Below are 12,076 nucleotides of genomic sequence, written 5' to 3'. Positions count from 1 at the left end.
GGCCGAGAAGCGATACATTGACTGAAGACTCACTGCACCTGTCCTTGAGAAAAACCCAGTCCTACAGCCAGCGTTCAGGCCAGTGCTTGTCCCATGGTCGCACCCTCCACAGCGGGTGTGTCTGAATTTAGTCTCCACCAAAAGTTGAAATTAAGTCTAACAGTGTCGGATAACACGGAATGTCGGATAAGCGAAGGTCGGATGAACGAGACTCTACTGTACTCTGGACAAGTTCAAAAAATGAATTGTTAACTCTGCCAATATCTAACAACAATACACTGAAATCTATAATAGTAGAAGAGCTAGACCAAACTCTGAAGAAACTAAGGAATGGTAAAGCACCTGCGCAGGAGGGAATACATGCTGAACTGTTCAAATATTCAAGTAAAACTTTCAAACAAAGCTTTTAAAATCAAATTCGGAATGGAAACTATCCACTAGAAAGTTGGCAGAAAGCAATAGTTATCCCTCTTCATAAAAAAGGTGACATAAAAAATGTGAAAATTTCACAGGAACTAGCATTGTTAACTCAGGTTATAAAATATATGCAAATATCATTAATGATATGCCTTTGCTGATGAGATGTAGTGTTTACAGTGCACTATGTCTTCTGGTATGGGCTATATCAAATTTGTTACTTTCATTGACCTGTCTCAGTCTCATCCTTGGCTTTGACGATCTGAAAGTGACTGAGGTATGAGTGATGCTAGTAATACCATTCCTTATGCAGCCAGTCCCGGTTATGAATCGTGTGAAAATATCGCTCATAGGGTCTGTTGGTGCATGCATTTCAGTGGGCTTGGCAGACTGATATGTAATAGCAACAGCTGGCTCGGTGAGGAAAGCAACGGGAAACTACCTCACTCCTCATTTCCCTAGTACTACGCCTCTTCAGTGACGCCTAGGCTATTTATGACAGCTGTTGGTGGAGCTGTAGAGGATCAAACCAGCCTTCGGGCTGAATACCCAACATACAACACATCATTAAAGATAAGTTGCAGCAACATTATGAAGATAAATTGGGAAATGAACAACAAGGTTTTCGTAAAGGGTGCTCCTGCGCTGATGCATACTTCAGTATGAAGATATTAACAGAAAAACGTAGAGAATTCAAATTGGAAACACAATTACATTTGTGGACTTTAAAAAGGCCTTTGATCGAGTAAACAGAAACAAATTACTTAAATTCTAAAACAAGACAATGTCTCTGAACACATTATTAACAATATCTACAACATCTACAAATCCAATCTCATTTCTGTAAAACTCAACAAGAACCAGACCGAGTTGGAATCAATAAATGGTGGTGAAAGACAAAGCTGCGGACTCTCCCCTCCTCTTTTTATAATGTATGTGAATGCAATAATAGAAACTTGCAAACAAGGACACCATGGATCAATATCAATAAATAGATGCCTCAAACACCTAGACACCATATTATATGCTGATGATGTTGCACTGCTGGCCATTATGGAAGATGACCTACAAAGTTCAGTTTTCAATCTAAAAAATGTTTCCTCAGAATTTAATATGATTATTTCAATAGAAAAGACAAAAATAACGGCCTTCAAGGGAAGAGAACCGATTCCTAGTAAAATATGTTTACATATAATACAACACTGGAAAGAGTAGATGTAAATGTGTTTAATGTGTACAACTTATCATACTAATCAGAATTAGTTATAACAGCAAAAATTAATAAATTCACAAAAACTACAGGAATAATAAACAACATCATGAAACCATCACTTGTTCGGAAACACATTCAATCGCACCTTTAAAATACCCTAGCTAAACCAACACTTTGCTATGGACGTGAGGCATGGACGTTAAGATCTCAAGACTTGTCTCGAATTACAGCACAACAAATGATATTAATGCGTCTTAAGCAGGGTATACAAAATGGGACCATAAAAGGAATGAAGAGGTGCTAAAAAAACTGAAAGTACAACCGATAATTGAGCACAACTACAGTTATCAGGAAAGCTTGAAATGTCACATACAAAGGAAGGAACTGATAGATTGCCAAAAGAGATTCTTCGATACCAACCCAGAGAAAAAAGATCTATAGGACGTCTGATGAAGAGATGGAGGGAAAATGCAAGACCGTAACGGGACACATGGACCAATACTTGGAATGAAGATGATTATGATAAAAAGTTTGCACAATTTTTTTTTATCTCAGTTGGTACATACAATCTGCTAGTCTTTTGGCAGTGGTAATGGGAAGAAACTGTGAGAATTTTATTTACATTTTTTTTCTTGAATCCAATCAGTCTTGTTATATTGTTCAAGGCATCATGCATGCCCTTCCTAGCATCACCAGCAGAGGAAGCCTTTTGAAAATGATATTTAATACACATTTAGGAGGTGCTGAACATTTTGAGGAGAGACTGTGCACGTGCACACACCAACCTTTATTCCACCAATTATAATACTGTATTCAATAGTATACAGCTGCCTACTCATTGGATATTTTCTAAGTTTTCTTTTAACTGGGATCTGCTGAGAAAATGAGAGCAACCAATCCTTCTACTGTTGAATACTGCTTATTCCATAATGGTTTTCAAATGATGTTTTTTCTCTCCACTTCAGAAATAGTAGCACAGTCATTTTGGCATTTTCTCCCTAGACAAGAATTAGGTTTAATAGCCTTAGGTTGAATAGCCTTGCAATATCCTAAGCTCACTTGAAGTTTCTGTGACTTTCTTGGTTTCGTTACAGCTTTGCCTTCAGTTTTTGTACATCATTACTTTCCCAACCATTGTCATTTACAACACAATCGATGCTCACTTGGTTTACCAGTTCACTTTCACTGTTTTAACTCATTGCGGACCGTGGACGGCGTAAGACGTTTAATGTTCCGCGCGAAGCAATGCTGTTTATATTCGTCATCTATGCATTCTTACACCTTAGTCAGCGTTACTGGTTGTAGCAGGAAGTTGGTTGACCTTTTTGAGATAACCCTCGCATTGACTGGGCTCATGTTTATCTTAGCTGTTTTAGCGGGAATATCTCAGCACTTCGTCGAGCGTCAAGACACTACTTGAGATTCCAATGCAGTGCGTGTTGTTCTTACCGAGTGTAGTATAATGGCTTATAAAACAAAGTTTCTTAAGGAAGATTAATTATTAGATATTGTTCCCAATGATTATTCTGGTGATGAACTTATTCCTGATATAGACTCAGATAGTGAAAGTGAGAGTGACGAGGAAATTCTGATTCCCGAATTCGATAGGCCTATAGAGAAAAGTGAAGTGCCTGATACATATCATTCTAGTTATTATCCACCCGTTCTACCATTTACAGAGAATTCAGGTATAAACGTTCAAATGGAAAATAAGCAGGATATTTTGAGTTACGTGAGTATATTCATGAATGACGAATTTTATCAGTATGTGTGCGAGCAGACCAATCTATACGCGAGTCAAGTGATACGTGCGGTGCCCCGGCTTTTCACAAATAATTCGATCATGCAATCGTGGAAAAAGATTAGGCCAAAATCTTGATATAGAAATGTACTGGACCAAAGACACTGTTTTTCAGACTCCGATATTTTCTTAAACAATGTTCCGAATACGCTTCCTTCATATTCTTTCATTTCTTCACTTTGGTGACAGTAATCATTATGACGAAAATACAGGTAGGCTGTGTAAAATTAGACGTATTTTAAAACCCGTGACACCAGATATCACACCCTAAATATTTACTAGAGGTAAGCACAAAGTATCATTTTTCTAACATTTATAGTTTAGGAGTAATTGTAAATTGTATTAATTGATGCACATCATGAGGGCCGGACATGAAAATGGCTGGTCCAGGCATTCAAGTGTCCCGCTCAGAAGCAGGCACTGAACGTGTTAAAGCTTTATCACAATTGTCTGAGTTTTCTAGTTGGTTTACAGTATCATTATTATCACCATCACACTGTTCAGTATTGTTTGACACTGTATGAAGCACACCATCATCATCAACATAATAATTATTCACTTCACAAACTGGGTAAACATCTCCACTAGACTGGCATTCTTCTCTCTCGCTTTCAATGTGGGTTTGAGAGTTCTTAGATTAATCTTCTTTGAGGCTACTGCACATCTGAAGTTTAATGAATGCTCTTAAGTTAGCATCCATAGTACTGCATTAATTAAACTTAATATTTCAAATAATACGGTATGTACCACCTAGATCAATAACCAGCAGAGAAACAGTACCTTCAACAATGAGGTCTACACGGCTAATAATATGTTCTTCTGAACACTCCTGTAAGGCAGGATGTGTTACAATAGACAATTCAGCTGCCATTTTCTAAGTGATGCATATGATAAATGTATAAGTCACATACAATAAACAAGTCTGTCATGATAATTTTGCTGTCCACTTAAGATATTTTTCTGGTAAGGAAAAAAGTGGTGGTGGTTACAATGGCATTCATTTCTTCAATTTTGCAGATGTTTTCAAGGGAATCTGCCACCTGGGTGACTGCCCTAAATGCAGATCATTATTGATTGATTGATTGATTGATTGATTGATACTATGTTTACGATACTTTGCCAGCATGTGCAGACCACCTTTTCGAGTACAAAGGTGTCTTGATCTCATTTTCCAAACAAAGTGGTGCTTATGATACACTGGCTTTCAACAGATGACATAATTCATGCTTTAAATATTAATACATTGTTCATTATTTTTATTGAAGAAAACTGTTGTATAAATCTAAAAAGAATAAAAAGAAATGGACAGAGTTTAACCAGGCAATACTACTATCTGAATAATAAATCAGTTTCAACATTCCATACAGAAAAATGTGCTACAGTCGACACACTTTGCATCTATATACTCACGGATTCATTTTGTGAAGAGAAAGGATTTTAAAAAAAAAAGGTAAATTTTCATTCTTTAACATATTGCAACTGAGTAAAGGCTTCGATGATCATTCTAAACAGAAAGACATGGCAATCCAAGTATAGTAGCCTTTGACAATGAAAACGACCATATCTTTTCAAAGCTAGAGCACAGATTATAAGATCTACACACTACCACAACAGTATCACCAGCTAGCAATATAGTACTGTGTAGAACCAAGCAAAATACTTAATTTCCTACTACCACAATCTCAACACAGTAATTTCAAGTGACATTATTTGATAATTATGATGATTACGATGATTACAAAAGGATAAACTTATAACTATAAAATCAAAGTCATAACAATATGACATAACAGTATAAGTTTCTTACCAAGAAGACCCTGAGATTGCTTGTAGAGAATCTGAGCATGTTCTTTCTCAGCTTCTCGCAATGCCACTTTGCGGAGAAGCTGGTCCTTCTCTTGTTCGTATGCCTCAAGCTGCTGTGCCAAACGACGCACTTCACGTACACGAACCTCATAAAGAACCTGCAGTTGTTCAGTACTGGTATACCCTTCAGAGCCTTGTGAAATAAAAAAGTTCCAAAATTAGTTTAATACCGTAGTAACTCTAAATACTAAATTTCATTGAAATAATTTACTGGCTTCCTCAGAAGCTGATAAGGTATCCTGTAAATATACAAAACATACCTATTTTAAAATTATCCGTTAGGAAAACCACAGCATACACCATAGTTTCAGGTAGGCACCTAAATGAATGAAGTTAGAGAGAACTGGTGGTTATAGCAATTAGGACAAGCATTGTTTCAACACAGAAAGATTGTTCAATTGAAACACTTACACAGTATGTATCGGACAATATACACTACATTACAACAACATTCTGATAAAAATTCAAGTATGTTTACAGATAATCACCCCTGCTGTTCAGACACCTGTTCCAATGTTGAATAAGTTTCTCTATAAACTCTGCAAGGAAGGACATTGGTTGCTGGTTGAACTACCCAGCCAAGAGGTGCCATCCTTTGAAGTGGGTTATCAGTAATCCCACTATTAACTTGCATCAACCTCCCCACAAATATTTGTTGAGTCAAATCCAAAACACGCACCTCCTCTCTCGATAATGACACCCCGTTTGCACTTCCCAACCGCAATCTATTCTAGTATATTTAATATTACACAATAAAATTTGCACATTAACTATTAGTTCTGTGAAAAAGTTCTTTGTAGCTTGTTTTGTTCCAGCTTTCAGTGTAGGTTTTCTTGAAACATAGTCCCCCCCCCCCCGATGACATTTTGATCTTCAGAAACATAAGCGATTCCATTGTAGATGTGCTTAATGTAGGACTGAATTCTGTCCAATTATTCGTAACAACACTGAAAAAACTGTCTCTGTGAGAGTTACTGTGAGGAAACAAATTCTGCAAATACAAAATTATTTACTGTTTTATACTTCATTTGTCCACTTATATTTTTAAGGTCTGCAATGCTGCCCCAGTTTACATCAATTTTAGGTCCATGCATAATATATTCAGGAAAAGGTTTTTTTTTTTACACTGCACCGACACAAATAGTTCTTATGGCGATGACGGGTTAGGAATGGACTAGAATTGGGTAGGAAGTAACTGTGACCTTAACTAAGGTACAGCCCCAGCATTAACCTAGTGTGAAAATGGGAAACCATGGAAAACCATCTTCAGGGCTGCCGACAGTGGGGCTCGAACCCACTATCTCCCGATTACTGGATACTGGCCGCACTTAAGCGACTGCAGCTATCGAGCTCGGTCCTCCTGTCATAAGGTTCACATCAATTCTTTTTGAAAAATTGGACATTTGCATTTTTCACTTGAAAAAAGGGCAATTTGTAATTTTTTAAAAAAAATCAGAACATACCAGAAATGAGGAAAAAACCTCCATGCATATACCTTACAAGGATCACACTTACAAGGATTAGTGCCCTCCATGAAAGAAGCAGCTGCCTTCTATGCTGGGCAGCAGCAGTGTAGGCAAACATCTAGGACAGATGAGCATCTAGGTGTCAATATCAAGGACATTATGACTGCACAGGAGAAGGCAATGGTAAAACACACTTGTATTATTACCAGGAAAATTCTCTGAATTGTTTTAAATATGGTACCCAGTGGCAGGACCCCCACTACAGTAGCCTATGTACCCAGTATGCTACTGGGGAAGAGTAACAGTAATTTACAGGACTGATCCTTCATGAGGCCCATTTACTGATGTCCTCAATGAAAGGAAAGATCTATGCTGTGTGAAAACACCATATTACAACATGGAATTTTCCAAGAATGAGTCAAGGTAAGACTTGACATTATTAAGAATGAAATGCTCAAATTAAACACCGGTATTAGTGAGCTGCAATGGACAAGGAATGGCTTCTAGTCAGATGACTTTACAATTTATTATTTTGGAAATGGCAACATCAAGCAGAATGATGTAGCATTCACTGCAAGTAAGGACATTTCTGAGACAGTGGAAAGTTATACAACAATCAGCCACCTCATCTTAGCCATTACTTTAAGTGGGGAAACCACTAACACAATTTTGCAAGCCTATGCTCCAACATCACTGACAACAGAAGATGAAATTGAATTTTTAAAATTCTATATTAGAAAAAAATCTACACCAGATCATCTTCTTCTTCAGCATTTGTCTCACCTGGTGTCAGGGTCCGCTGTGTGGATTCGTTATCACCCTTTAATTCGGTCTCAGGGCATGTCTGGATGGAGATTTACAGCCTTCAGGTCATCAGGTCAATCACTGCCTTGATCGTCCCCTGGGCCTCCTTCCAGCAACTTCCAAGATATACGCTGACTTTCCCAATGTATTGTCCTCAGCACGCAATACATGCCCAGATCAGCATAGACTGCCTTCCTGCATTTTCTTCTGGATCGGTGCAATGCCAAAACCTTTTTGAATAACATCATTTGAAATGTGATCTAGTCTAGTGATGCCAGCTGTCCACCGAAACATTTTCGTTTCCATGATGTTTAGTTAGTGTTCTTCCTCCTTTGTAATTGGACAACACTTTGTGCGATAGACTGCAGAAGGATGGATAACAGCCCTGTAGATCTTAGATTTCAGATGGTCCTTAATCTGACGGTTGCAGGTAATTCCTGTTGACATTCACAACTTCAGCCAGACTGCGTGTATCCATACATTGTCCTCATCAGTAAGCCGGACATCCTTATAGATTGTGGAGCCTCGTGGTAGATCTTCAACATCAACATGGATGGTTCCAACTTCTCAATGATATAATGTCATGTATTCCATCTTCTTTTTGTATTCTGCCCGTTTACGCTGCAACTAACTACTCGAGAAATACGACACACCATCAGGGGTGCTCAGTAAGGGATTTGACATTTTCTAAAAATGGATCAAAGGAAATGGGGAGATATCGGCAAATAATGACTTTCTAAATATAAACCAATGGTACCTGGTAGATTTATTACAAAAAAAAAAAGTCATCCTAAGAACTATGATTATGAAACATGAGCGCTAAATTTTAAATTCAAGTTTAGTTCTTGAATGTACATCCAGAAATAAAACAAATGGGACGATACACGTTAATTAATTCCTAATCATTCTGACATATTCTTCGTTAAATGCAAATGTCGAATTGGAATAACTGTGAATTTAATTTTGGTAATAGAATGGTGCTTGTGCACATATTAAATTATGCAGGAAAAATATGGAAAGACATCTGAAAATGTTAGAGTTACATTACTGGTCAAAAACAACAAATAAGAAATTTACAATTTAAATTCTGCCATAAAATGGTCTGAAAATTACTTGGAGCTTAATTAATGCTTGGTTCTATGTCCATCATAGTTAACTCGACATTTTAATAAATATCTGTTCAGTGTAACTTCAGAATACACGTAACTCCAGTGATAAAACAAGAAAAGTAAACTAAAATAAATTGTTAACGAAGTGCAACCGCCTTAACACAACGCCGAAACTCAGGACGATGGTGACACACACATCAATAAATTACACAGAAAATAAAAATCACTCAACCTGTGGAAATAAAATACACGTAAGAAATCTCCCGTTACCATCATCCACCAAGGAAAGAAATGCAATAAACTACCACTAGATTATAATAAGAAAACACTATCTTACAAATATACAGCACGTGTCAACACATGTTTCATCCAATTTAATGGAGATTAACTAATCCCATATATGATGACCTGAAAAACAACAGTAATTAATCTGGTTGAAATAGTCTGGGTGTTTGTGACTAATGAGGTTGTTGCCAAATACATCAAACTCAAGTCATTACGGAATTCTGTTGAATATTGAGGAATTGATCATTATCATACAGCTACGCTCTGGTATCATTGTGATTGTGCTCATCGTGACAAAAAGCTCTAATAATCCCATACGCCCAATCTTATTTTATAAGAAGACTTGGTTTACCTCATGGTTCAATAATACCTTGTGAAGACACTCCCGTCTATGTTTCTCCTCGTGGAAAACAACCAATTGCAGATATGTCAAATGACTACAAATAATCCTTAAATATCCACTCATCATTATACTCAACATTGCATAAAATACTTCACATGTACTCAGGATCATAATGACGTGAAGATTCGTCCCCAAATAGCACATAAAAATATCATAATCCTATACATCTATATTACAATACAATTTACAACATCTTTCCAAAATATAAAAATATAATGGATAAAATCACATAAATGACTTGAACCACACATAAGTGTAATAATCAAACAATGACTTCCCTTAAATTACAGAAATTTTTTTTTTTTTTTTTTTTTTTTTTTTTTTTTTTTTTTTTTTTTTTTTTTTTTTTTTTTTGCTGGTGGCTTCACGTCGCACCGACACAGATAGGTCTTATGGCGATGATGGGGTAGGAAAGGTCTAGGAGATGGAAAGAAGTGGCCGTGGCCTTAATTAAGGTACAGCCCCAGCATTTGCCTGGTGTGAAAACGGTAAACCACTGAAAACCATCTTCAGGGCTGCCGACAGTGGGATTTGAACCCACTATCTCCCAGATGCAAGCTCACAGACGGGTGCAGAAATCTATTTTAAAAGAAATTTATCTGTATTACTACCGTAGCATCCGCATGTCAGATGAGCTTAATCCCTTACGAAAATGTAGCAAACACTTTTGGAAAAATATGGGAGAAATAAATTCTGAATAATAAAATATTACGCTTACACGTTCCTCAATGTTGTAGCAATCGAATGGAAAAATAATATTTACTAAAGATTAGCAGATGGCTGATATTTAAATTAGATACTCATCCAATGACATGACTTGTTCAAACCCACACAATCAATGATCTCGACATTCAGTCGTCATGCACATCACAATCGTAAAGATGAAGAAAAGTACCGACTCAACATCGTATAACGAAAGAAAATGACATGGTACAGTCGCTTAAATCTAACCAAACAACTGTTCAAAAAATAATCCATTCAAGAAGAAAGTAAACTATTTATTACAGCTACAAAGAACAGATAGTACTCAATAAATGAATTGTCGACTTAAATTTGACATCTTGATAACCCTGGTTTCTTTCTAGGCTGGATTCCTGGCATTAGGATGGTGCCGGCATCGGTCCTCCTCCTTAGTACTGCAGGATGAGATGGGTGATGTCTTCGGGGTAGATATCCGTCCAATGCCGGTTTTCATCACGCCCGTCCAGTTATGCACTGGTATTTCTTGATGTTCACCGAGACTCGTACAAAAAAGATTTAATATTCATTTTCAACTAAGTAGCTTCACAATTATCACGGAATAATACGTACTTTATTCATGAGCATTACTGACGTCTGCTATATGAGTTCTAGATGGTCTTTAATATGGCTGAGAAGCAAGACTGCGCCCCTCGTGATGAGCAAACAGCTGTTCTGGCCTTCATGGCCTCTCTCTCTCTTTGCATACTGAGCGATGATAAGTCAGCCAAATCCAAAAGCAAGTCAACGTGAGTGAGAAGTAGTTCGCTGTGTGCATGGAATACATTTCGAGCCCTGTCCTTCAGCATAACTCGACGTTCAATTGACATCCCTAAATCCTCAGTGTGCTGAATAATGGAACACATTGTTTCTTATTAATTCATGAATTAATTATATAGTTTATTTATTTAGCGTATGGCCCATACAATCAAGCTGAGTTCAGATATAAATTATATACATATTTACATAACAAGAAAACAATGAACAAGAAAAGGCTCCCTATAACTGAATGTCAAGATCACTGATCCACTGTATTGCTTCTGGAGTTGCCATCAGGAAATCCACTTTGCTGCCTGTGTATGCCCGCGTTTCACACTCTCTGACAATATGATGTATGGTTTGTTGTGCAGCTCCACAGTCAAATGCGAGTGTCGGCAACTTGTTCCATTTAAACAGCATGTCTCTGCATCTGCCATGGTCTGTTCTTATTCTATTCAGAGCAGACTATGTTTTACGTGGTAGTTGGAATCCACTTGGAAGTTTGGCATTCGAGAACATACTGTGCTGCTTCCCACCATCTTTTCCACTCTGTAGTTGGGTTGTAGCTTCTAGCAACCATGTCTAAGGCGTTACGTAAAGTTGGATGGCGTGAACGTAATCTGTTCTGGTTGATAGTTCGTACATCTTCATGTACAGGTAGATCGGGGTTCCTTAAGATTTTATTGAATTCCTTGATAAGAGCAGTGCATCTGCGTAAATCAGTAAATTTTTATTGCATAATATCAGTTTTATATTTTCCTAAATGTGTTAAGTCTGTCACACACACGTCGAAGAATGTCTGTTGTGGCGCTGAATCTGAAGATTTGATATTATGAGAAGTTGTAAATGTAATGTTTTCTGTATATTGACAGTCCAGCAGTATTAGTAAATTTATCTGTCTCTTCTTGTGGCAACATTGCTGGTCTTCACCTTCCAGCAGGTTATACAAAAGGAGAAATAAAAGTTACCCTTTGACTTCGCCGGCCATGAGTCGGCACAGAACACGTGGTGAATAGTCCCGTCACATAAAATTTCCTGCCAATCATAATAAACCTAAATGTCATAATATCTATATTAGATTTTTTTAAAACATATAATTTATAATCATGTGACCTGAATGAATAAATAGGAACTCAAGGAAACCGTAATATCACTGGTGGCATTGGTCTAGGGGAGCGTAATGAAGCCAGTAACCTAATGTTCCAATCCTGCATG

The 12,076-nt window shown here is 37.3% G+C and overlaps 1 protein-coding gene across 1 annotated transcript in view; it reads right to left on the bottom strand.

Annotated features, from left to right (window-relative positions):
- Positions 1-12,076, bottom strand: part of LOC136884631 (centrosomal protein of 152 kDa) — a 280,450-nt gene that overhangs the window by 170,567 nt on the left and 97,807 nt on the right. The window contains exon 5 of the mRNA XM_067156862.2: positions 5,239-5,430. Coding sequence (XP_067012963.2) covers positions 5,239-5,430 — 192 coding nt within the window. The remainder of the gene's footprint in view (positions 1-5,238; positions 5,431-12,076) is intronic.

Source organism: Anabrus simplex, chromosome 1 (assembly GCF_040414725.1).
Source record: "Anabrus simplex isolate iqAnaSimp1 chromosome 1, ASM4041472v1, whole genome shotgun sequence".
In the NCBI taxonomy this organism is placed as follows: Eukaryota; Metazoa; Arthropoda; class Insecta; order Orthoptera; family Tettigoniidae; genus Anabrus; species Anabrus simplex.
This window is presented reverse-complemented; position numbering and strand designations above follow the sequence as displayed.